The sequence below is a fragment of the Geospiza fortis genome, unplaced genomic scaffold (assembly GCF_000277835.1).
Source record: "Geospiza fortis unplaced genomic scaffold, GeoFor_1.0 scaffold425, whole genome shotgun sequence".
Lineage (NCBI taxonomy): Eukaryota > Metazoa > Chordata > Aves > Passeriformes > Thraupidae > Geospiza > Geospiza fortis.
In genome coordinates, this window is record NW_005054387.1 from 622,551 (window position 1) to 650,115 (window position 27,565).

A 27,565-nucleotide genomic window follows, 5' to 3' on the forward strand; every position below is an offset into this window, starting at 1 on the left:
CTCCCTGCTGAGACCTGTCCTGCCCAGGCTGCCTCCCACAGCCCTGCTCCTTTTCCATCAGTGATGTTTGCAAATAGTCAGTATTGGTGGAGAAATTCCTCTCCTGGTTGTATTCTTCTCTGTCCATGGAACCACCCAGTGGTTAAATTTGCAGAAGACGGCTCTGTCCTCACTGTGGTCACAGCTTTGCTGTGAAAAGAGCTAAAGGGCTTTTAGAAGGGCTAAAATAAAACACAAAATCAGGGAGTGAACACTGTTTTCTAGGCTGATACTCCTTGTGAGTATCAAGGCTGATACTTCTAGGTTGTGAAAAAGGTTAAAGGGCTTTTAGAAGGGCTAAAATAAAACACAAAATTAGGGAGTGAGTACTGTTTTCTAGGCTGATACTCCTTGTGACTCAATTACAATGTTCCTGTCAATACAGCAAAGAGGAGACCTGTGCTGGATTCTGAAGGCAAATTTAATTCACTCCTAAGTGCAGTTATGGACTCCTAGCATTTGTTTTGGAGAAGTTACCCAGTCAGGTTGCAGCTAGGTTTTATTTTTGTGGTTAATTTGGGAATGTGGGTCCTTGACACTCACTCCCCCTTAGTGTGAGATCCCCAAGCAAGGAGTTCAAGTGTGGCTGTTCAGCAGCACTGAGCCAGGCACGGCAATGCCTTACCCTTCAAGTCTTTCTTTTCAAAGAGCAGAATTAATAAATGAAGATGTTTTTTAAGCTGTGTGAAAAAAAAAGAAACTTTCCTGACCATTATTGCCTCAGGCTTCTCAGGTAGTTCACAGAGTAGCAGTTAGCATGAGAGCTGTTAAAAAGGAGATGTAGTTAGGGACAGAAACCGTGGCCATTGAGTAGTCGAGCTCTGTAAATTCCACTGTTGTTAATTTCATTACTTATTACTTCACTTCATTAATTAACAGCATTTTCCTTCCCCTCTGCGTGCGCATTCGGAGACGCGCGGCCTCCCCTGGGGAGGGGCCCTCACCCCCTCCCCGCTGCCAACCTCAAACCACAGAGGGGCTGGGTGGAAAACGAGGAGCTGAGAGATTGGAAAAGCAAATTCCAGCCTAACTGGAGCAGCACAGGCACCCAGAGAGGCCGGGGCTGGGCAGCTCCAGGCGGGGTCAGGAGCCGCGGTGACGGCCGGGCTCTGTCCCCTCTGGGCTGGCAGCTGCACAAGAGCTTGGAAAGGCACTTCTCCAAAGGGAGCAGATGATTTTCTGGTGGGGATAGAAGACTCTGGCAGCTGGCAGAAGTTCATGTTGGTCTTTTGGCTGCTGGTGGTAAAAGGAGGGGGCTGCAGGTCCAGCCCCGTGGCCATCGGTGGGTTGGAGATGGCCACGGTCCCTTCGGCCCTCCCTGGGCAACAGCCCAGCTGCTGCTCAGCAAATTGCCAAATGCTCCTCCACTGGATGAAAATTACCTTGCTTTCAATTCAAAGAACAGATAATGGGCTATTTTCTTCCCAAAATACTGGGAAAAAGGTGTGTGAGCACCAAATGTGCGGGTTGTTATTTCCATCTTCTAATGGGGATGGAAATCCTCCTCACCCAGCAGCTTTGAAACATAAACAGCCTGTTCTGATTATAGAGTTACATATTGCTTGATAGCAAATCATTCCCAAGATGAAAAAAAAAGAATATTACCAGAAAATTAATGTCTTCTAAGTTACCATCCAGCCTGTCCTTTACATTGGGGTGTGAGAGAAACTTAGGAATTTGTCTCACCTCATTTGATGCATGTAGGGTTTTTTCACTTGCCAACAACCTTTCAGAGAAACAGGAAATGAAAGAATCCAGTGATTATTTTAAATCTGATGAGAAATGCAACTTGCATTGAAAACAAAGCAAAGTGGATTTGAGATCAAATTTAAATAAAAGTGAAAAGAGAAAGACAGCCAATTAAAAAACCAATAAAAGGAGAACATACAATTACAACAAGAAAGGTAAAAAAGGCCTGATAGTACATGTTCAGTATTTATACTTGTCAAAGTTATTGCTGATGGTAACTTTTCACAGAATCACCGAGTGATTTGGGTTGGGAGGGACCTTAAAGCCCATCCAGTCCCACCCCTACCATGGCAGGGACACTTTCTACTAGCCCAGGTTGCTCCAATGCCCATCCAGCCTGACCTGGAGCATTTCCAGGGATCCAGGGGCAGCCACAGCTTCTCTGGCCACCCTGTGCCAGGGCCTCCTCACCCTCACAGGGAACAATTCCTCCCCAATATCCCATCCATCCCTGCCCTCTGACAGTGGGAAGCCATTCCCTGTGTCCTGTCCCTCCATGCTTTTTTCAAAGCATCCCTCTCTGTTTTCTGGCATGAGGTGGTCCCTTCTGAGAGCCATCTCCCCTTTTCTTGCTGTTTTCCAAGGGATCCTGGGATGGGTTCCCACACCAAGGATGTGTGAGATGGACCATGGTGTAACCACAGCTGTGGTTAGTGTTTGTTTCTCTGGTTTACCCCTCTGGAGCTCGGGTCCTAAAAATAGTACAAGTTTGAACTGGCAGATGTTTCATTTGTCCTTTATGAGAGGACCAAAATTAGCCTCTCATTTGGCACCTAAATAAAGCAACTTAACTGCCTTTATGCGAACTTTGCAATTACTGTCTATTGAAGTGGCAACATTTTGTTGTGTTTGATGGGGAAGGGCATTATATAAGCAACAGCAGCACCTAAAAAGCCACCAGACCTTGAAAGAGAGAGGACAAATATGAAGGAGCCCAACTGGGTTTTCTGGAGGAAACTGATTGGGATGATTGGTTGTTTTTTTACTTTTTTTGATCCAAGACAGGTGTTTTCCCTAATGAAGGTTTCATTAAATAAAAAGAAAGAAAAAGGCAAAAGTACCTTGGAAATGCTCAGAGAGCTGTCTATTGTAAAGGTAAAAAACATTAATAAAAGGACAGCAATGGTTTCTGTAATTTTCAGAGAAAAATCTGCACAGAATGCCTGAAGCTGGGTTAGCAGTGGGACTCCCCAGGGGCAACAGAAAGATGTTATAATCAATTACCACATCATAACACTGATGTATGATAATTACTGAGTGTTCCTCCTGAGATAGTGCAGCATTTGGCTGGGATGCAGCTCTTTCATGGTCCACTGCCTGATTAATATGCAAATAATAGGCTGATTGCATGATGAATGCAGAAAATGAGTTCGCTGATAACGTGAGCACCGAAGCGGGAAGATGATAAATTACTTTTACTGACTGTCCTACATTAAGTACCCTTTCTCAACAATTTTATCACAAATTAAGTAAAGCAGTATGGAGAGATTATGAGGATGTGTAAAATAATGTACCTTAATAGCTTTTATAATATTGTTGCGTGCAATGTAAATGTCATTTTGTTTCAGCACTTTCCCCAGCACTCCTCCAAAAAAGGAGGGTCTTGATGGAAGGAAAGGAAAGGAAAGGAAAGGAAAGGAAAGGAAAGGAAAGGAAAGGAAAGGAAAGGAAAGGAAAGGAAAGGAAAGGAAAGGAAAGGAAAGGAAAGGAAAGGAAAGGAAAAAGAAAAGGGAAAATGGAAAGAAAAGGGGAAAGGGAAAGGGAAAAGGGAAAGGAGAGAGGGCAGTCATTAGCCTGGGATCCATCCCATGTGGACATTGCCTGTGGCAAGGGAATGTCCACATTGTTTAGTGGGGGAGATGTCTCTAAATGCAGTGCACAGTGCACATATGCATCCTGCTGCAGCCTCTGCTCCAGAGCAGACACGAGGTTCAAATCTCAGAGGAGGGTGTGGAAATACCTTCACACTCAGGCTCCTGACACAGGAGGACAACAAACAGTCATAAAATTGGTGCCACATTCAAGCAAGTTGGTTTCACACATCAAATCACAAGGTCAGCAAGTCAACAAAGGCGCCATAAAATGCAGCAGAACCTCCTCGTGGAGGTTCTCCCTCTGTTTTCCAAAAGGTATTGTGCACAAGTTTGTCTTGATTATACTAAATATATAACACTGTGGGGTTGTGGCATCTTGATTGATTGCTTCCATGACATATTTGTTTTAGCATTCAGAAAATCCTTAATAAAGCATCTGCACACAAGCTGCTTTAATAATAAGGTTATTGAAAATATTTTCTAGCAGTTATTTCTAAATATTGATTTCTAGCTAAGTTACAGAAAAACAGAAAAATCTGAATATTAAGTAAAGGTTGGCAGAGTAGAGCAATGTCTTTTAAAGCAGCCATGATTCTGCCATTAATCACCTAATTTAAAATAAAGTGTATTTTTAGAAAGGGGTTTTTTATTGGTTAAGAGTCATCTCTAAAACCAAAAAATCATAATTCACTTTTCAATGCCAGGATCCCACTTTTTGCTCAGGAATCACAGAGTCATAGGATAATTTGGGGCTGTTGGCCTGACCTGTGCATTGCTGTGATGTTTTCAACTGTGTGTCTAAATCTAGCTAAAAAATTATTAAGTTTCCCCTTCTTTTTTTTTTTCTCTGTGTTTTATTGTAAAGTAATGCTTAGGGTTACAGAGGCCTCATCTTCCCCCCAGGCTATTGCGAAAAATGTCCTTTAATTCTTCTCCTCTGAGGGTTTTCTGCAGGGGTGGTGTTGTGTCAGGCCTTGGTGTGTCTGCTCCAAAGTCAGATCTCAGAACAAATTTCACTGGAACTGACTAATTCCAGTTGTATCTTCCTGCACAAGATTCCAGACATCCTTCAGAGCAATCTGTGCTCCCCACTCCTCCTAACTCAGTAGAAGTCTGATGGTTCCACTTTATGTAGCCTTAAAATAGGTCTTGGTGTAGCTTTGGGCACAGCAGTGGGATTTCTAAAACTCAGAGGCGTTTGTGGCTGCAGGTTTGTTGAAGGGAGAATTGGTTGCCCGACTTCTCCAAGTTTTAAACATCCAGCTGTAAATCTCTCCTCATGAGTCTATCACCAGCTCCCATCCTACGTGTTCTTTTCTCAACTTCATCTGGTTTCTCCAGCTCCTTCTGCTTCCCAGAGCTGAAAACACATTTTTCTAACAGAGGCACAAAGCTAAAACAATTATTAATAATACAACTTAAATTGCAGCAATCCTTCAGCAATACTCAAAAGCAGGTTTTTTCAGGTAATTCTAACATCTACCCTGATTATTCAGTTTTATGTCCTCCTGACACTTAACATATATGCAGAGTGGGAACCTTTATTTTTGTATTGCCCCAGTAATTGCAGAGTTAACCAAGGCTGGTTCCTCCCCTTTCCGTGCAGACACACATGCATCTGCACACTTTCCTAAAGGGGTTTTTCCTTTGATCCCTCCCCCCATCCACATAAAATTTCCCTCTGAGCCAAGACCCAAAATAACATTTTCCCCAAAGTTACGACATTTATGAAGCAAACAAACAAACAAATTCTCCAGAGTCAGAGTGGTGGCAACTCCAGTGAGTGCTCACAACTCTAACTGCACCAACCTACATATTTGACATTAGAGATGCAAACTGCAGGGAGCTTTGTGCACTCCCTACACAGAACTGAGGGAGTTTATAACTGTAGGGAGGATCATATTTTCATGAGCCACATCAATTTGCAAATTGTGACTAGGCAAGGTTCACTCACTCAGAGTAAATCCACCAAAAGCACTACCTGGGAGAAGGCACTTTCACGGGTATTTTCTTTAATTAGAAGAGGGATGTGTTACAGTGCTCTCCCACAAGTGCTGCTCAGCTTTATTGCCTAGTTCAGGCTTGTGCTGCACCCACTGTTAGTGAGGAGAGTTGCTGTTATGGTGCTTTAAAAGATTAACTTCAGAATGCTAATTTCTTCTCATCCATGGAGGTGTCCAAGGCCAGGTTGGACAAGGCTTCGAGCAACCTGGGATAGTGGAAGGTGTCCCTGCACGTGGCAGGGGGTGGAGCCAGATGAGATTCAAGGTCACTCCCAACCCAAATCATTCTGTGATTCTCTGCTAAGACCCTGCAAGGGCAGACATAGCTAAAGGTAAAATCAAATAGAAGGTTGGAGGGAAGAAATCTTCCACTGAAATTCTCACACCCTGGGAAGCTGAGTACTAGGGTTGTCCTGGGGATGTTGCTCAGCTGTGTGTGACCAGGCCCTGATTCTCAGAGCAGCATTCACCAGGTTTTGGTCTACAAATTGGATGGAATGGGCAGCCTCATCACTGGGAAACAGAAACTAATCCAGTCCCAGTGTGAGGCACTTTGATCTCAGGCAACCTGCCAGGCCTGTTGTTGTCCATTAACTCATCGGCACGAGGAGGTAAATGCAGCCCTGAAGTAGCAAATGCTCTTTTAAGAGGTTGCTGAGAAATCTCCTGTCCACATTTGTCTGCTTTCATCTTGCCCACTGATGTGCTGATCTGGGAGCGAGCAGAGCGCGGGATGCCCCCAGTCCCATGGGATGTGCCCGTTCCCCCAGCTCCTCAGGAGCCAACTGGGACTGGGCTGGCACAAACCTGAGCTTTGGACAGTGGGAAAAGTGGTGCATCAAAGCAAGCACCAGTGAAATCATGTTTGGGTTCTCGTTGGAATGTCACAGAGTACCCTGTCATTTTGTTTTAGCAACTTGTCCTTCCAAATGCGCAGTTCGCCTTATGGCATGCCAGCAGTAAAAATGTCACTTACAATAATTACTTTTTGGTGAAAATGCTTGCTGACTTCCTACCTTCAAGCTGTTTTTTACACAGTGGGGAGATAATAAGAAATGACTTTATCCTGACTGCTCAAATGAACACTAAATGGAATTTAGGTTATTATTACTGCAGATAGAGGACTGTATATTGAAATTTAAATAGTGGATCAGATAAACTACAGAGATTTGTCTCTGAAAATTATAGTGGATCCATTTTTTCAGTCCACTTCCCTCTGAAACTTAAGGCAGCTGTTGTCTGCCTGCTGTCTTTAGAATATAATATTTTTCATAATCCTTTTAGAGGCCCCTGAATACCTTCTGTGTTTTGCATGGTCTTCCTCAACTTCGCCATGTTCTGTACTTCATTCCCCGTGAGTCCTTTTGCAGTTTATTAGCTGAGCCTGTGTTAGCAGCAAAGGTTGGACAGGTTACTCTCCCAGCAGCTCCAGGAGTACAGGGTGTCTCTGTGGATGGACAGATGTGCTGGGAGGACAGACTGAGAGTGGGCTTGTGCTTTATGCTAACAGATTCAGATGCTTTAGTTCAAATCTCTGTGGATGCAAAGCCAGTTTGCTGTCAGAGGTGAGGCAGGGTCTGAGCAAAAGCAGCAAACCTGCAGCTCTCAAAATGCACAGGAGACGTTGCAGTGGAGGAATCTGTCTGTGCTGGAGATGTGATGCCTCTGGGACTGGTGAAACCTTATCTGTGTCTCAACATTGCTCTGTCACTGAATGCCTCCTTGGAGGGGATACAGCAGCACTGGTGTCACGTCCTGTAGATGTCTCAGATCTTCTGGGGAGCTTGGAGCAGGTGGCACCTGCAGGTCTTTGCATCTGAGATGTCCTGAGCTTCAGAAGGAGCCTCCAGCTGAAGAGTGCTGTGGATCTGAGCTGTGCTTCACCTGTTGGATGTGTGCTGTGGGCTTGGGAAGAGTTCCTGGACATCACAGAAATGGTGCCCCTTGAGCAGTGCCCTGCAGTTCCAAATGCCCCTGACTCCAGCAGACCTGGTGATGCTCAGGAGAGGAGCCTGCACAGCCTGGGGTTCCTTACACACTGCAGAGACTCTGCCCATGACCATGGCAGAACAGGAGCAGAGGGAGGTGTCAGGCTGAGACAATGTTGGGGGAGTGTTTCCAGCTGATGTGCAGGCTATCAGTAGAATAATCAAGCAGCTGAGGTCCCAGGATCCAGTACTGGGGACCTGACCCCAACATGGGCTGGGGAAGTGTTGGAGAAGAATCAGGAGATCTGGAGTCCAGGAAAACCACCTGTGATCAATGAACTGAGACAAGAACTCTGATTTCAGACTTGGTCACGATTTCCAAAACACTGTCATGGCAGATGCTATGGGGAATTTGCAGGGGATGGATGGGACCAGAGCAGCATTTGGATTCATCCGTTGTGCCAAGGAACGCAAGACCACAAAAGATTTTCTCTGTTTGTGTAATTAAAGCAGAGTTAGTTTGTTATGGTTCTCAACCAGGTCTGTAAAATACTCAGACTCCAGACCTATTTGCTGTTTGCAAAGTTAGTTTAGTTTCTTAACAGCTACTAAGGGATGGGGAAGGAAAGGGCAGGCTGTGATGATGGTTTGGGGTTTTGTTGCAGTTAGATGGTCATTCAAGCAGCAATTTTATATTGAGAAAATGGCATTTTAAAGAAAACAGGAGATATTTGTGTAATGTTGACTTTGTTTCCACCCATTTATACATCTTCATTTTAGACTGTGCATCCCTCTCTATTATTGTAGAAAAAAACAGAAGGGAAGAATTTCCTGACTTAAGAATAAGTCCTGTGTGCTCTTCCAGGAGTGCCATGTCCCCCAGCAGGGCTGTCTGTGCTGGCAGACTGAATCAGGTGTATTTGTCTTTCTGGAGAGGCACTTACCTCCAAAGTCTGGCAGCTCCCCTTCAGTGCAGGGGCTTTCTCTGAGCTCTGTTATCAGCTCTGAAATAGCCAGTGCTGCTCTTTGGTTCTCTTCATGTCTTGGCCATGAATGGGGCCCAATTCCACTTGCCAGACATTTCAGCTTGCTGCCCCATTTCTGCAGACATCACTTCTAGTACTTGATTTGCATTTTTAATTATTATAAATGCTGCACATTTGAATGTACTCCCTAAAATCACTTGGAAGGGCTTAACTTCCCTATACCCCAGACTATATTTGAATTAATAATGTAAAAAGTGCTGGTAGAACCTTTACCCTTTCATGGCTCAGTTTTACTTACATCTTCAAAATTTTGGATGATTTAAGTGCATTTCTGCTGTCTTTGCATCTTTAATGGCATTTGTCAACACCAGCCTATGATTGTGCAGAAGTTCCATGAGGTTTTTTATCATTTAAAATGTCATGTTAAGCTGTGTCTTCATCACATGCAGGGTCTGATGGTCACCATCTTCCCATAAAGTTATTTTTGGGGACACCCTGTTTCTCCCAGCCTCTCTAAAGCTCAGGGCACCACTGATGTCTTTGGCTGCCCAAAACTTGAAAATTTCCCAGGTTCTGCAATGACCTTATCACTGGTGATGCTCTTGATCTCTCCAGCTCTTCCAGCACCTCATTTTTGAAGCTTTGGAGCTTTTACTTCACATCTTATATTGGATGTAGGCTGTTGGAAAACAAAGCCCTTTGGTATAGCAAAGTTTACCTGGAATTAATTGAAATAATTTCATCAATAAATGGTGGCCATGGAGTTTGCAGGTTGTTCTGTAATACAGTTTTATTTTATATGGACAAAATGGTCCTTTCTTCCTTAAACACAAATGTGAAAACATCCAGTGAATATTACTTTTAAGAAACTGGATTGCTTTTAAGTTAATGTTATTCTTCATAGCAGTCTGGGGTTAAAAAAGCAGAGTAAGTTTTAAAGAAATAAGCTTTCAATGTATTGTTTTCATTGGAAATGTTCAATTGCTGCTTTGGAAATCTTAATGTATATTTTTCAGATATCCTGAATTTGTGTCTTTGTCTTGTGAGGAACTTGAGAGAAATGAATACAGACAAATTATTTCATAAACCATGTGAAATGGCTGTGGATTGACAGTTAAATCTGGAATAGTGAATACAGTCAATTTTCCCCTTTGTTCTGTCAGCAGTCACTTGTACTCTAAATGTCTATTTAATTTTTTAAGTAGATTAACAGGAAATGTTTGCATTATTTGATTATTGAATTTACTGTCCCAAATAATGGATCTTTTCCTCAAATATTTATGTGATCTTGAAAATGTTTTTCCAGAAGGGAAAAATGCTAAAAATGAATAGGGAACATATTTTGAGTTATTTGTAGTACATGTACATAATGCCTCGCCTGAAATCACTGTACACTTGCCTTTTGGTGGGGAAAAAAAGCAGTTTGTCATCTGTACTGCCTTCCAAAATTAGATTCAGATAATCCCACCTTTTGGAGTAAATGAGCAGCAGATTGGTCTTAAAAATGAAATTCAAGTAAGCTCTTGGTGAGTGATATAAAAAATAAATAAGCTAATATGTGAGGAACAGAGAGCATCTCAGTGATAGATGATAACACAGATTACCTTTGTTGTGTTCATAATTAGGCTGGGCAGGGAAAGGAGAGGGAGAAGGAGGCATTAGAAATGCTTTTGTTTAGTCCTGTGTGGTTGGGTTTGGTTTGGTTTTTGGGTTTGTTTTTTTTATTATTTTGTCCTTTTTTTTCCCCCTGTGTGTGTGTGTGGCTCACTGTGCACAAATGAGGAATTGTATAGGAAATTTGCAGCTGCTCCAGTTATTCAGTAAGATTTGTATAAGCTGGCACAAGGGACAAAATTAGAGGGAAGTTGAACGAGTGCTGTGCAGTTTATTAGCTAGGCAGCCATAATTTTGACCTTGCTGTGGGTTAAAGGACACAGACCTGAGAAGAAATCTGTTTATCATGTGGGGAATTCATGCCATCCCTGACAGTGTACAGTGAACAAGATGGATGATCTGCCAAATTGGTCCCTCGCATGGGTGAATCAGGGCAAATTTACAGTACAATTCCTCTGCTGCTCCTGATACAGAAATAACATTTCCCAGGGTTTCTGTTCAGTTGTATGATGACCCAGGGCGAGCAGAGAGAAGAAATAGGATTTGTAGGATCCCCTTTACCTTATAGACTTACATGCACCTCACTTGCTGTCTTCCTCTTTTGCATCTCACATAAAGCACTAAGGAAAAAGTCAGATTTTTAGGTTTGAGAGAGCAGCTTCAAGTGAGTGTGTCAGGGAAGCTCTTGAATGCAGCATGGGGAAGCTCCCAGGACCCTGAACAACAAACACCATTATCCTCTGCACTCTGCTCCTACTGGGCCTGACTTTTCCATCAGCATTTGGGATGTGTTTCCATGCTGCACAGGCTGCATGCTCTGGAATGATCTGACAATATTCTGGATAACAAATTTAAAAACCAGGGATGTGATGGGACCTGAGAATCTTCTGTAATGGCACTGCAGGGCTCCAAAAACTCTGGGCTCCTCCTTGAGCAGCTGAGAGCTCTGTCAGCCTCCTGCAGGCAGCTGGAGCCAAAGCCAGGGATGTGTGAGGCTGGAATCCATGCCAGGGATGTGTGAGGGTGGAATCCATGCCATAAACCCTGGCAAGTAATGGGTGGGAGGCAGCAAGGAGGAGGAAGCAGCCCCACAGAAATGGGAAAAGCTGTGGGTGGAGAAATCGCCCATGTTCCTTATCTCCTGAATGATTCTTGTAAAACATCTTGCCTCTGTGTTGTTGCTTTAAAAAAGGTTCAGCCTGTACCCTCAGATGTCTGGAATCTCTGAATAAGCTCAGTCAGTACGTTCTGTGAGAGATAAATTTATTGGGGGGAAACATTTTGTACAGAACCTATTGTTGTTGGCAAATTAACAGATTGGGAAAGCTTTTCTTTAAACCAAGTGTCACAATAACAGATTTGGGTGTCTCCTGATCCACTCAATATCTTTATGTTGGATTCTCAAATACTTTAATTAATACAACATAATTACAAACTGTATTTTAATCTTGTTATTTCTGGACAAAGAGAATTGCAGAAATGCAATGTGTGTGATAAGAAACAAAATGAAATCAATAACACTCTCAAGATAGAGAGTTGTATCAGTTGTAGAAAATCCCTCACTGACAGAACAAAATAGTGGCTGAGTGAATTTCTTACAAGTCACAGAAGGAAGTTTAAACCAGTCTAGAATGGTAGCTTTAAAACCATCCTTATATAAAAATGTTGTGACAAGCAAAACAGATTTCCTGACCAAGGAAATTGCGTGCAAACTTACAGACTATTACACTCCAGTTTTTCCTGATTTTTATTTGTATTTGTACATCTTGTCTTTAGAAGAAATCAGAGACGACTCAAGATAAAATTAGAAAATAATTCTTGTTTTTAAAAAGAGGCTTTTTAGTACCCAAGTCATAGCAAGTAGCATTTTGCATACTTAGGCATTTCTTTAAGTAGGTAGAATATAAATGAGGAGGAAAGTTAAATATCCTGCAATCAAAACATTACAATTATGCTAAAGTGGGGACTTTTTTCTCTTTTTTTACTTACAGAAAGTACTCCAAAGACTTCTGCCAGTTGCAGTCCTGCTCCTGAATCTCCCATGAGTTCCAGTGAATCAGTGAAAAGCCTGACTGAGTTGGTACAGCAGCCCTGCCCTGCCATAGAGACGAGTAAGGATGGCAAATCCCAGGAATCCAGTGAGCCACCTGCATCTGAATCCCAATCCACGACCCCTCTGCCACTCTCAGGCCACTCTGCACTCAGCATCCAAGAACTGGTGGCCATGTCCCCTGAGCTGGACACCTATGGCATCACCAAGAGGGTCAAGGAAGTGCTCACGGACAACAATCTTGGTAAATCTCTTTATTCTCATTTCTTGACCAAAATCGTGTGTAAGTGTTCATCTTTTTATTGTTAGCTACAGTGGATGTGTGTGAGAATGCCTGGGTTTGACTCTGGCCTAAGCTTTAATTTGCTAAAAAGATATCTAATCTTTTTAAACTGGTGGAAAACTCCTTTCAGATTGTCACACTCCAAATCCCATCACACCCTTGTTCTTCCTAAGCTCTGCTCCTGGCTCAGCAGCCAGGTACTGCTCCCACCTCCCAAAACAGGGTCCAGCAGGCTGTCAGCACCCCCAGAACCCCAGAGCCACAGAGATCATCCCTTAGGAAAGGCTTTTGTCCCCACACTTGCAAATCCCAGGCCCATTTTGGGTGAAGTAGAGGAGCCCAGCATGGTTGGAGAGGAAGGTGCACCACAAGCACGAGCACAGTGTCCCTGCAGAGCTGGGAGGGAAAATCCACACTCAGCTGAGGTTTAGATGAGCCTGAGATAAATGTGCAGGGCCACTCAGTTCTTCTGCTTAGAGATGTGCAAAGCTGAGGCTGCTTTTGCCTACAGATGGGTTTTTGGCTGTTGCCTTTATTGCCATGCCTGTTTGGAATAGTCACAGGGAATAACCTGATGTGAGTATGGGAAATCCACATTAATTCTGTCACTGTGCCTCTAAATCTCTGGTTCTTCATGTCTTTAACCCTTGCTTCCCTCCCAAGGCTTTGGGGAATGTTGGTGGGATCCTTTGAGGGCTCTGGCAGGAGGGCAGTAAGGCTGTCCCAGTGTTACCTGCTCCCGCTTCTGGGTCTGAGCAAGGGATTCATCCCACCTGCATCAGGTGTTCAGGGGAATGGCTGGTGCTCCCCAGGAGTTTCTCTTCCTTCACCACAAATAGGATCAAAAGTTTAGATTTAGACTGATGATGTTAATTATGTGAGAAGAATTTAATCCAGATTATCTGAACGTGATGACTATGAAAGTAAAAACTCCTCTATTTTAGTATGTGAGGAAGCCTCTTTTCATCTAGACACAGAATAATGTGTTATTTCCTTAAAACATTTTTTAAGGGGGAAAATACTGGGATGGGGGTGGTTCCAAGTTCTCATTTAATATAATTTGAGGGGAAAAAAGGAAATGACCCTGATCGCTGACAGAGCCTGAGTGAGATTGTGTTCCACTGAGCCCAGCAGAATTCCTTGCCCATGGAATGCTGGGGCAGATGGTGCTTGTTTGTTCAGTGGAGATAAGGTAGAGATAAAGCCCCAAATCATGGTAAGGGTTTGCAGATCCAAGCCCCTGGTTTTTGGGCAAAATGCTATTGAGTGCTGTACCTGCTCTGGTGTTCCAGAGAGGTTTGAAAAAAAAAATTGTTTACATTTGCTTTGATGCCATTTTTACTTAGTCTTTTTTATTTCCCATGATTTTTGTTTTCCTACAGTGTGGCTGACAAGCCTAAAAAGCAGCAGAAGAGCCAGGAAATGTGCCCCAAACTCTGCATTAGGTGTGGAACCAGTTTCAATGTCTCCTTTTGTGCCCTCAGTGTGCTGGTGCACCAGGTTTTCTGGTGCACAGGTTTCTCTGCTTTAGGCCACTGGGCCTTGTGAACCTGTCACAGGCAGCTGGTGGTGGCTGAGGTGTCCCAGTGTCACCAGCCAGAGACCACAGTTGTACAGAACAATTCAGACTGAGCTGCGTGGGTCTCTCCTCCCCTCACCAGTCAGGGGAATGGCTTCAAAGGGAAGCAGAGTAGGTTCAGAAGGGATGTTAAGAAGGAATTCTTCCCTGTGAGGGTGGGGAGGTCCCAGCACAGGGTTCCCAGAGCAGCTGCCCCATCCCTGGAAATGTCCAAGGCCAGGTTGGACAGGGCTTGAAGCAGCCTGGGACAGTGGAAGGTGTTCCTTTCACTAGGAGCTGGGTCATCTTTAAGGTCCTTTCCAACCCAACCATCCTCTGAAGGTTCTGTGCCTTCAGCACACTGTTCACACTGAGATGTGCCCCAAAAGTCAGAGTATCCTCAGGGTTCCCTGCTGGGGAGCTCACAGAGGGAAGCAGATGCGCTCAGCTGTTTGAGGATAGGGCATATGGGGCATTTCGTAGGAAGGATCAAGACTTTCCATGAAAGATCCATTAGGATTTGCATCAGTGGGAACAGGCATGAAAGGTGGGGAGGAGTTTTAGGAAACCTGTGCTTAAAAATATTCCTGTTATTACTGGTGCTGTGCTGAATATGGAGCGTGATACACCTGCTCCCTCCCAGGGATGATTTCTGACACCTTCCCCCTGAGCTTGGGAGTCTTTCAGGTGTTTTCTCCTGTCCTGCCATATCCTGACATGAAATAAACAACACAAACATCTTTAGCTTTGTTCTTAACACCTAGAGAACATGATGTTACCTCCTTCCACATTTGCATTTTTAAGTTTTAGGCTGTAGTTTAAAGGTTCATTTCCTTCAGCAGCACTGCCAGCACTGCTCATTCCCAACCCTTTTGCAAATCTGTGCCCATACTCCTGTTCGTGTGGCAACACAAAAGCAGATTTTTAAAGTGGCTGTGTTATCTTGTTAGTAGCTGGCAGGTTTACAGGGAAATGGATGAGGCCTTGCTGATGTTTTTAAATACAAATAGGGAGCGGGTTACTCCAGCAAGACATGATAAAAACATAAAGATAAAATTGATAAAATTTCCCCTGAATTACCTCTTTTGTCTGATTTTCCTGATATTGAGGGTAGTGGCAAATCACTTATTACTCAGGAACTTGAGTGAATTCTGAATGTAGGTTTCTGTTCAGTCTGTAGGAGCTGTTTTCAGGGCTAGTTTTGAGCTTATTAGCAGTGTCATGTTAAGCCCTGTTCTCCTTTCCCCTCTCTGCCTCTCATTATCTCAGCTGCTTCCTCTGAAAGCTTTGCAGACCCACCTGCCCTACACAGCTGAGTGGGATGTTCTGCACCTTCTGACTGGTCCCATATTCCCTCCTCTCCCCATACAGGCAAAAAAACCCCACGAGGGCAAAAATCTTGGGATGTTTCTAAAGAGAAAGAGGAGGGGAATCGTGGAGTTCAGTGCAGGGGATGGGTCTGTAGAGCAGATATTGGCCATGGGCTGTCTGTGTCAGGATCAGGGAAGGCTGTGAAGAGCTGCTGGTGCTTTTGCAGTCTTGGGCTTGTCCTACAGAGCTGTGGGGTCAGAACCCCCACTCCTCCCTATTGTTCCTTAGGGATCTGTTGGTTACCACTGGCTGCAAGTGCTGGGATGTGAAGGGAGAATGTTCTGTTGTGTGTTAGTGAGGAAACTCAAAAGCTGCAGATCAGAAGCAAGACCCTGAGCCCCAGATTTGGGGGTTGTGGAAAGATCTTTGGGTTACCTTAAAATCCCATGGCAGCAGCATTTGTATCTTAAATCCTGATGGCTCTGGTGACTCCAGGCTCTCCTGCAACAGAAGTTGGTATCAAGGCAGTGCAGCTGAGGGAGAACACTGAAGTGAAGGGGGTTAGAAAATCAGCTCTGTGGTTGGGTTTGAGCTGCACAGGCATTTTCCCCAGTCCTTGATAAGTTAGGCTTTTCCCATATAAAATCATTGTCAGCAATGCACATATGAACACTGTACACTGTCAAGCATTTGCAGATTTTACCCTGCCAGATGACAGCATTTTGTAAGAGAACTAAAATTAACTATTCTTAATTAGAAATACTGTAGAGATTGTAAAACAAAAATTGTATTGCAAGTTCTGATTATCTCTAGTGGGTAAGGCACAGTTAGATCCCCACAGATAGCACAGCACAGAAATTCCATACATGTTTCTGTGAGGACATTTATACGGCCATTGCTGAAGGGGGAGGTTGCATTGCTCTTGGTTCACTGATTGCTGGAAATGTTTGGATTGCCCTGTTGGAACAAAGCTGTGGCACTGCCCTCCTGCATAAGAGCTGTGTAGCCTCACTGCTTTCACAAGCTGCCTGCTTAGCTAGAAGTTCAGTTTATATTTCCTCTCCTAATTTTATTTTTTGCACACTGTTTCACTGTAAGGTCCCGCTCCCCAAACGTGTCGAGCTCCTCCCTTTATCCCAGGCAGATCCTGAGGATTAAACTAAAGCTCAATATTTACCCTTCTAGTGGGGGGCAGAGCATTTATTCTCCTAAATGTTTCTTCTGGGTTTTTGAAGCAGTTCTGAAGTAAGAATAATTGAGGAATGATCTCGTGTTCTTCGCTGTGTCTCGGCTGAGCGAATTCATGCTCTTCTCAATTTCCCATCAGGTCAGCGTTTGTTTGGGGAGACAATCCTGGGGCTGACCCAAGGCTCTGTCTCAGACCTGCTGGCTCGCCCCAAGCCCTGGCACAAGCTGAGTCTGAAGGGAAGGGAGCCCTTTGTCCGTATGCAGCTGTGGCTCAACGATCCCAACAACGTGGAGAAGCTGATGGATATGAAGCGCATGGAGAAAAAAGGTAACAGGAGCAGAGTGCTGCCTCACACCTTCCCCTCTTCAGCCTGGCTTTAGAACCCTCCAGAAATAGTGGAGAGGCAGCATTGATCCACTGGTATGAGGCTTATGCAAAAGGACTTCAGCACAGATTTTTTTGGAGCTTTTATTTGATGCTTGCTCAGGCAGATACGTCTCAAAATAAAAGGAAAACAAACACACAACTGTGACCGTGTTCACAGGGGTCTGAGGATGAGGGAAGACACAAGGATCTGACTCCATGTTTCAGAAGGCTTGATTTATTATTTTATGATATATATTATATTAAAACTATACTAAAAGAATAGAAAAAAAGATTTCATCAGAAGGCTAGCTAAGAATAGAAAAAGAAAGAATGATAACAAAGGCTTGTGGCTCGGACTCTCTGTCCAAGCCAGCTGGACTGTGATTGGCCATTAATTAGAAACAACCAACATGAGTTAGTCAAAAATCTACCTGTTGCATTCCACAGCAGCAGATAATCATTGTTTACATTTGGTTCCTGAAGCTTCTCAGCTTCTCAGGAGGAAAAATCTTAAGGAAAAGATTTTTCATAAAAGATGTCTGTGACACACAACAAAAAGCCAACCCCAAACCCTAAATATTCACCAGCTGCTGGGGAATCATTGCTGTTTTCTCCTATAGATTAATTACTGAGGCCCTGGTGTATCACTGATAACTTGCCTTACCAAATGAGAAATGTGGGTTTGGGTTATTAGTTAATAGTGCTGCAGCTGGTCACAGATGTTGGGCTAGAAGAACTGTGCATTGATTCCTGGGAAAGCTCCTTGCCAGTCCTGCACTGATGGCTGCTGGGAGGAGAGAAAAATGCAGCCTTTATAAAAGGCTATTGCAGAGTAATGATATTTGAAGCCTTTATAGGGAGGGGTAAGGTGATTGTGTTAATAAAATAAAATTTGTGTTATGCTCACATAAAGCAGGGTCATGGGGATGGACCTGTGAGTGCTCTGACTTGTTACTGGGTATCTTAGGAAGTACATCCTGCAAATTTATCCAACTCTCCCCTTTTTAAATTCATCACTAAAACCCAGTGGTAATTCAGAGCCCTGTTTTTAGTATGTTCATGTGATTTTACAAGAGAGACTCGTGGGCTGCCATTATCAGCAGTTAACTAATTAATGATATATACATCTCTGGAGCTACCCCTTAATGATATTAGCACAGACATCATTAATCGTGTACACTGCAAGCTCTGCTGTTGACTGATGTTCTGAAAGCATTTAACACATTTGATCAAGAACTTGGTGATTATATTTAAAATTGCAGTGAGGGAGCTTCTGGGAAAATTATAGTCTTGCAGGCTTTTAAGAAGGAATTCAAGCCCTTGTCACAGTAACCAGTATAAAATAAAGCAGTGCAGTATCTTAGCACGTGTATGATCTTCCATGGGGAGTAAAATCCACTTGGGTTTCCCACTTACAACTGTAAACCAAAGGGAATCATGAGGAGTTTTGCTGTATTAGAAACATGGCAGGAATAAAATTGTCAACTAGCTGGATTTTTATAGCCTCACAGAGAATATTGCCCATAATGCAGCAAAATAAAATAAAAATAATTTAAAAGTAGTACTGACAATATCCTTTCAAAACGATTTTCTAAACTGGATTCTTATCAAATAGTGAGCAATACATATGGTCTGTAGATGGCATCTGAATAGAGATAAGGCTATAAATCATTGAGACTCTGCTCTGAGCTCCTGAACTGTGCAAGTACTGTCCTCAGAGCAGTCTAAAGTGAATTCAGCCCTGTATTTTCTGCACAATCCTTTCATGCAGGTAAGGATCCTGTGATTTAACCTTTTAAATTGCTCCAGAGCCACATTAAGAATTTAACTTTCCCTTCAGCTAATGTCAGTTAAAGAACAATGCGACTGGGTCTGCTTCCAGTGAAACATTATTATCAATTATTTCTCTGCCACATTTTATTAAGGGAGTAAATTAATAATTATGATAAAGGTGAACTGCATATCTCTTTTTTTTTTTTTTCTGTTCCGCCAGTCTGAAGTTTGTGCTATAAATGTCCCTTTTAAGAGGTTCTGAAAATTTGCAATGTACATTTACCAACCTCTTTGGAGGGAGCTGGGGCTTCATGCTCACCAGGCTGAGACTTTTGCACACCTTTCCTGCCTTGGAAATGTTCATTCCTCCCATAACCTCCGGGGCGTTGGGCTGCTGGAGCATCGCACTCCTCACAGAGCAGCACTGCTGTCAGGAGAAAATTGAATTCCCTTTATTTCCCCATTATTTCACTTTTTAATAATCTTGTTCAATACCACATAAGGTAGAAATTATATTAAAAGGGGCTCTGTTTTATCTCAGTGGGCAGCTGTGCAGTGGTGTCTGTGGCATCCATAGCTGGGCACACGTGGATTGGGGGGTGAAAGGTGGAACTCAGTCAGCCTCAGACCCAGATCCAGACCTTTGCCCAAATTACAGCTGGGCTTCCTTTTTATTCATATATCTCCTGAGAAATGGAGACTGGTCACAGACAAAAATCAAACTTCTCCAAAAATAAAGTGTGTTTGCAACTTGGATTGCAGTTTGAGCCTTGCTGTCACTGCAAATGTGCTGAATGATCTCCTTACATTTTCTGCATACGGCACATATGTTTAAAAATAAAAATAAAAATGGAAAAGCTTTTTAAAATGTCATCTAAGTTTCCAGAGACCAGCATTAAAGCCAGAAGTCTGAGTGCTAGTTCTGCGTTTGGCCCAATGGAAATTTGTCCTGATAGTAGATTATCCTCCAGAAAACAATTGCTCTGACAGAACAGTGGGACATCCTCCTCTTTATTTGTATTTCAATGAAATATGTGCTTTTCTATCATTTGTTCCATTCTCATGAGAGAGCCAGTGCACCTTGTGTGATGCCAGTGTGAGGTTACAGGAGCAGAGGAAGGAATGACATTTTTCCCAAGCTCTCACAGCTCTGGATTGTCCTTTGCTGCTTAAGACAGGAGCTCTGCCCTGCCAGAAATCCCATCCTGTGGAGAGCAGACAAAGGGAGATCCAACCCATCCTGATCCCTGTGTGTCTTCTGCTGACTCTGTCACCTGACCAAATTCCAGAAACTCCAGTCAGAGGTGGTCTGAGCCCCTGTCACATCTCCCATGCCAGGTTCTGGTTTGTCTTGGGCCTCCTTGAAGCTGCTGCCCGTTGCTGAGGTGATGGATGTTGTCCTCCAGCCTCTTGTTCTGCTGTGCAAGGAAACAAGGGAGCTTTGGCTGTAGTTTGCAGGTCAATGCGAGTTGGAAATAACACCCAGGAAGGAGTTTTGAGATTAAACACCTTATGGAGACATGAGATTATCTTGCTGGAATGATTAATTCCATGGTTGAAGGTTGTAACAGTTCCTTGAAGACTGCAAAAATAAGGCCAATGGGTCACCTTGAAATAATGCATATTTTTTGCAGTTTTACATCTGGTTGGAACAACTTAAATAGGTGGATTTTTAAAGGAGATTTATTAAAAAAAAAAAAACCACTTTGTTTTTTATGGTTATTTCAAACGTGTGCAGGACTGTATCACGTCAGAGTGATGGATCACGAGCAGCTCACGTTGTGTTCCATATCAGTGATCTTACACAGTAGGCAATCCTCAGGTAATCTGTCATATTCAAGAAAAACAAAATGTGGGCCATGCAGATACCCCCAAAGGTTACAGAGTGCGTTCAGAATTCACTGCCATGATAGTAAAGCCACAGTACCAAAGGTCCCACTGGAGGCACCATGGAGAGGGCAGGGGCTGGAGCCCACTGGAGCCAGAAAACCCAGCCAGTCCTGGAGGGAGCCCTGCCAGGAGCCATTGGCCAGGGTTTGAACACTGCAGTTTATTTAATTGCACTGATTTTTTATTCACTGTGCAGCCTCAGCCTGAAGGCAGAGCTGTGGGGAGAGAAAAAATTGAATTTTTGAAGAATTTGGTTGCTGACCAGTGTGACTGGCCCCACAGTGTCCCTGGCTCCAACCAGAGCTCCTGGCTCCTAGAGATTTAATGCCTCCTGGATTGATGTCAGGCTGGTGTAATCTGGAACTTAATACCCGAGGTTATCAAATTTTAGCTCTTGAATACATAAACTCTTAAATATCTAGAAGGTATTTAACAGCCATTAAATATTCTATTGACAAGATTCACCTATATATGCTGTTTTCAGCCCCCTCATTAGCAATGCTTGTGCATGATACTGCCAGGTGCAGTAAATCCCACCTCTCCATGCCCAGTGTAAATCAGTCAAGTCAGTGACAGCCTTTGCTGGGACTCCTTCCTTGTGGAATTTGCCAGGATAATTCACTCCCAGTCAGGGAGGAAGGTCAGTGGCAGGATCACAGGCTCCTGCCATCAGCCTCACCGAGCCCATCAGCGCAGGGAGAGCTTTCTTGAAAGTGTCTGTGTTTTGGAAGGAGCTTTGTGTAGGGGAGGAGGCTGCTGGGGGCTGCTTTTCTTTCATAACCTGTCACTGCCACAGCAGAGAGCTGTAGGCAAAGGCATCAACTGCCTGATGGTTGTTCAGCCCATCCCTGGCATCTCCGGGCTCCAGGCGCCATCGTGTGTTGGAGATGGCTGGGGAAGGCTGGGAATGCTGCAGCTCCACTTCCACAGTCATGTTTGCCTTCACGTCAGAGACACCTCCGTGTACACCTGAAGTGTTTTAACCACCAAACCCCTTTCAGTCAAAACGAAGCACAACTGTCCCAGTCAGGGCCCTGTGTGGGAGTTTGCTCCTCTTGAAGGAGTGAATGTGAAATGAGTCGTGTGAACTGAACCCTGTCATTCGTGTCCCACGTTCATTGTAAAGGCAGAAAACTCTGGCAGGTTTCCAGCTGACTTACCCTCTTTTCTTCTCTTTCTGCCTCTTGCATCCTCCCCTCAGTTGGTCTCTGGTGGCACCTCATCCTTCCCATCCCCTCCCAGCAGCCCATCCCTGTGGCAGTGTTCACAGGGGTCCCAGGACGAGGGAAGAGATAGGAATCTTGACTCCATGTTCAGAAGGCTGATTTATTATTTTATGATATATATTATATTAAAAGAAAATGATATATTAAAACTCTACTAAAAGAATAGAGAAAGGATTTCATCAGAAGGCTAGCAAGGAATAGAAAAGAATGATAATAAAATATTGTGATTGACCAGAGAGTCCAAGACAGCTGCTTCCTCTGAAAGCTTTGCAGACCCACCTGCCCCACACAACTGAGTGGGATGTTCTGCAGCTTCTGACTGGTCCCATATTCCCTCTTCTCCCCATATAGGAAAAAAAAAACACCAAGGCAAAAATCTTGGGATGTTTTTAAAGAGAAAGAGGAGGGGAATCGTGGAGTTAAGTGTTAAGTTAATCCTGGAGTTAAGCTGGACAGTGATTGGCCATTAATTACAAACAACCACATGAGACCAATCAAAGATGCACCTGGTGCATTCCACAGCAGCAGATAATCATTGTTTACATTTTGTTTCTGAGGCCTCTCAACTTCTCAGAAGATCCTAACCAAAGGATTTTTCATAAAACATGTCTGTGACACCCACCTGCCATCTCCATGTTTATCCCTACACTTTCCCCATCCTTCCTTCTCACAGCAGCAAGTTTACACCCAAGTTAAAAAGACCCTTATGGATAAGAATCCGTTGATTCTGCACTTGTATTCATCCTGGTTTGACCCCCTGTGCCTCTCTTTCAGCCTACATGAAACGGCGGCACAGCTCCGTCAGCGACAGCCAGTCCTGCGAGTCCTCATCCGCTGGCATCGACTACAGCCAGGGTGCCAGCCCCCAGCCCCAGCACCAGCTCAAGAAGCCCAGGGTGGTGCTGGCACCAGAGGAGAAGGAAGCTCTCAAACGAGCCTACCAGCAAAAGCCATACCCATCACCAAAAACCATTGAGGAACTCGCCACGCAGCTCAACTTGAAAACCAGCACCGTGATCAACTGGTTCCACAATTACAGGTGAGTGACCTCTGCTCCTCAGGGAGGGCTGGGCTTGGCTTGGCTTTGGCAGGTGCTGCTCTGCCTCAGCAGACTGTGCTGGGTGGTTGTGCAAAACAAGCAGCTTTGACAGCAGGGAGGTTCTCACTAACACAGTGCTAATGCTCCAGACTAATTTTAAGTCATCCCTGAGGAGCAGCTGTGCTCACATATTGATGTGAGTGGTGCTTTTAAACAGAAAGTCTGGCTTTTGGGGTGGGCGTGGATGTAGAGATGTCCACTGATGAATATTTATAAAGGCACTGCAGCAGGCCAGGCTGCTCTGACTCACATGTGCACACGCACAGACGCGTGTCAGGTGTGTGGTGGGTGTTGTCCCTGGGTCACTGGGTGGAGGGGACTTGGAAACATCCTTTATTGGATGCCATCAGAATTGCCCTGCTTTCATTGTGTCATTTTTCTGCATCAGAAGAAAAAAAGGATTTTCTTTTAGGTCTTGAGTCACCCAGCTCTGAAAAATAGGCACAGTGTTCATGCTGTGTTTCTGGGAAGCTTCGTGGAGTCCTGAAGGACACAGAGCCAATAACCCTGAAGTCAGATGTGGCCACAGAGAGGGACTTCTTACAAGGGCCTGGAGTGCCAAAACAAGAGGGAATGGCTTTAAACAGCCAGAGAACAGGGATAGATGGTATATTGGGAAGGAATTGTTCCCTGTGAGGGTGGGCAGGCCCTGGCACAGGGTACCCAGAGCAGCTGGGGCTGCCCCTGGATCCCTGGCAGTGCCCAAGGCCAGGTTGAACAGGGCTTGGAGCAGCCTGGGACAGTGGAAGGTGTCCCTGACATGGCAGGGAGTGGAACAAGGTGAGCTTTTAGGTCCCTTCCAACCCAAACCATTCCAAAATTCTATGATTTATTTCATTGGTGTGATTTAAATTATTAAAGACCAGCACTGAAATAAAACGTTGGTCTCTTCAGTTCCTCTCTCATTTGAGGAGGAACCTTCTCCACATTTGGGCCCCTGAAGCAGGTTTTGGCCTAGAGACAGTGATAAAAAGAGACAAGGCTGGAATAGCACATAAGAATTATAGGGATTTGAATAAACATATTATCAGCTGTGCTTGGGATTGGAAGTCCTAATTAATGCAGCAGACTTTTCTCCAAGAAATTTGTGCTAATGAATATTGAACAGGTACAGTTAAGCTACCAGATTTAATACTATTCTGCTCCTTCACTCGGAGCCAGTAATGTTCCTAATTAGTCCAGATTGCTAAACTTGTTTGTTTTTAAAAACTGCTAACATTTAAAGGGTGGTTTTTCACTTTAGCCCTTCTCAGCTTTTACCAGGGAAGTTGCTGAAGCAAAAGCAGCAGAGTTTAATGAGCTACCTCAGAAATATTATGCACAATAGTTAAATAATGTTTATAGTAAACAATACAAAAATTTTAAAAATCAAGTAATCATATTTACACTGGATTTCACTGCCTTGAATTCAGTACAGATGCAGCCTCTTTTCACTGCTCAGGGTTCTTCAAATGCAGGCCTCTTCCAATTCCCACTTGCAGGCAATTATACACGAGTTGGAGGGATGCCTATGAAAATATGTTCCCTTCGGCCTGACAGCAAAATGTGCTGTTCTCACTTGGGCAGACGAGCGGGAGCGCTGGTGGCAGGTGTCACCTCCCTGTGGTGGCAGGTGTCACCTCCCTCGTTAGCACCAGATCCAGCCCTGCCTGGGCGTGTGATGGGTGCCTCCAGTCCCACCTTCCTGGGGAGGAGGTGCTGACAGCTGGACACAAAATCCAACCCTGCACACTGGGGGCAGCACAAGGCTGAGCTTTGAGTGATCTGGGCCTCTCCCAGATGTGCTGCTGCGACACTCCAGGGCTTTCAAAAGCTGTTTCAAGCCTGTTTGGCACCCTGTGTGCTCTGAGCACTGAAAAATCAAAACACAAACCTGTTTTTTGTTCCCCTTGACACTAACTTTGTTAGCTGTCATGCATGAATTTCTCTTAAATCACGTGGAGGGTGTTGCAGAAAAGGGACAGGTTCCATGTTCTGTGAGGGGAGCAGGGTCTGACTGTTCTGCTGATCATATGTTACAAGAATGGGTGGTCTTTCTTTCAGTCTTCTCTAGGCCACACTTAACTTTATCTCTTTCCTACTCTCCCTCAGCCATTCCTTTTCCAAACTGAACACTTTTTATACAGAAGCAGTTCCACATCTCAGGCCATCTGCTTGTGCTTTAATACTCATTTTTCTGTAGCTTTAGATAAGGGAGGGCACAGATTTGGACAAGTTTGTCTTGCTGTCTCTTGGGAATCCTGCTGTAGTGATGCTTTTCCTTTCAGATTCAGCCCAAATCTCACTTTCCAAACGTGGTTGCTATAGCAGGATCTACCTTTATATCCACCAGATGGAAAGTCAGCATTAGCATTTATTTCCTACAGCAAAAAGAAACACTGGGAAAAAATATCCTCAGCAGGCAAAGAAATAATTCACTTCAGAATATAAATGGGTATAAAGGATTTTGACATGTCTGCAAGCTTCTCCAAGTCTATGGCTTTGCATTCATACCAGTCACAGAGCTCTCAGAATATACAATGAATATCCCTTGCTTTGGACTAGTGAAGCACATACAGGACACATCAGAGGCTCTGATGTCTTAAGAACAGTAGAAAAAAGCAGGAGAGAGGAATTTCTATCCCACTTCACCTGTGGAAACTGGCACATAAACTCAATATGCCATAGAAATTATACTACAGATACATCAGGAATGAAACCAGACTTTCTAGAATTGTAATCCAGCACTCTTGGACCCTAAATTCTGAGTGTGTTTTTCAATGAACTCTACACAGTGCTGGTTTTGATGTTGCATGAAGGCTTCTCTGGGGAGCTGCAGCAAACACCCAGGAGATCTCTGATGTTTTTTGTTCCACTGGTGAAATCCAGCAGGGTGTGTGGATGTCAAGGCCAACACCTTCCCAAGAGGAATGCTCTCTGGAATCCTCCAGCTGCTGTCACCAGGTCTTCTTTATCATAAGAATTTAATTACCATGTTAATCAGGAGCCAGACCAGATTCCAGCAGCAATATATTGGGTGTGAATTCCAGGGATTTCCACAGACTTGGGTTTGATGTTTGCAGGGCTGTGGTCAGATTCTCAGAGAGGTTCAGTACCTGCTGGAGCTGAGGTATTTTAAATGCCATGCAGGCACAGAGCTCTTACAGCCTCCTCTCCTGACTTGGGGAATGTTAGAGAAGCACCATGTTCTGGATCAATGTCCATGCAGGGAGATTTTAGGTATAAATAGAGCCTGATAATCGATGTTGCAGGATGCCTGCAGTTAATGGTAATAGAAAATTAATGTTAGCACCTGTGGGCTTCTGTTAGGTGAGTAATATTCTCCTAGGGAAAATTACAGACCCCCTAAATCCTTCAGAAGTGTGGAGTCAGCGAGTACTGCTGAAATTCTCTGTTGCATTTCAAGTAAGTCAATAAGATCAATAGCTTCAAAAGCAGTATTCAGGTGGTGTTCTCTATTTAGCTGAATGTTTTTCCATTGTGTGCTGTCTTCCACAGCACAGTTAAGGGAAAATAGAAAATCCTTACAGCCATCAGTGCTGGGACAGCGTGTCACTTGTGGTTTGCAGCCCCTTGGCAGTTCCCTGTGGCTGAAACCAAGAGGTTTTTATCTTCACTGTGAAAAATAGTAAGTTCTGGTAAACTCTCCCCAGGCCTGTGGTCCCATCCCTGACCCCAGATCACTGGGGCTCCCTCTTGGTTATAAATTAGGATTTAAATGGTGTTCATCACTTCTCCCATGGATGCAGCAGGACAGAGAAGGGGTTAGCCCAGACCCTAAGGTTATTCCATAAACTTTTCTGTACTTGTGAGGATTTTGGGAACTCCTAAACAGAGAAGGAGGAGGGAGGAAGGCCCGAGTTAAATGGTAGAAGTGGTGTGTTTGGGGTGTCCCTGCACACCAGGCAGTTCTACCCACACATGGAGTGCAGTCATTCCTATGAAAGGCACTGCTTGGCTTGTCACTATTCATGTTCTGAAATTGATTTTTTAAATAAAAAATGAGGCAGAAGTCAGACTGGCTCCAGACTGGCAGTCTGTCACAGGCTGGGCTTTCTCACAGTGCTTTTAGCACAACAGGCCTGGTTTCATCTTCATTTCTCCTCACTGTCCAGGAGAACACCAAGGGGCTTGTCCAGCTTTTTCCTGGTTTTTGTTTCAGCAGACTGGATCATTTCTAATAGAAATCTGAATTGTTTTGTGTTTACAATCCACTTCATTCTGGATCTCCTAAAATTGTATTCATATTTTTTATTCAAAATACTAACTTCTCACCAGGGAAGTGGTGGAGTCCCCACCCCTGGAAGCGTTCAACAATGGGTCAGTGCAGCACTTGGCAGTAGGGTTTGGTGGTACTTGGTTGGAAATTGGACTTGATGGTCTCGGAAGTCTTTTCCAGCCTTAATGATTCCACAAAGGGTGTCTTTAGTGGCGTGGGAAGGCATTTTTAGTGGAGGTGGGTGTCTCCTTGCCACCCTGGCAGACTCACAGAATTCACAGAATGACCAAGTTGGAAGAGACCTTCAAGATCATCGAGTCCAACCCAGCCCCAACACCTCAACTAAACCCTGGCACCCAGTGCCACATCCAGGCTTTGTTAAACACACCCAGGGATGGGGACTCCACCACCTCCCTGGGCAGACCATTCCAGAACTTTATCACTCTTTCTGTGAAAAACTTTTTCCTG

General features: G+C 44.1%; 1 protein-coding gene across 1 annotated transcript in view; it reads left to right on the top strand.

Annotated features, from left to right (window-relative positions):
- The window catches only part of CUX1 (cut like homeobox 1), a 190,377-nt gene that overhangs the window by 159,528 nt on the left and 3,284 nt on the right, over positions 1 to 27,565 (top strand). The window contains exons 20-23 of the mRNA XM_031060636.1: positions 12,125 to 12,427; positions 13,849 to 13,911; positions 16,663 to 16,851; positions 22,554 to 22,818. Of these exons, the coding sequence (XP_030916496.1) occupies positions 12,125 to 12,427; positions 13,849 to 13,911; positions 16,663 to 16,851; positions 22,554 to 22,818 (820 nt within the window). The remainder of the gene's footprint in view (positions 1 to 12,124; positions 12,428 to 13,848; positions 13,912 to 16,662; positions 16,852 to 22,553; positions 22,819 to 27,565) is intronic.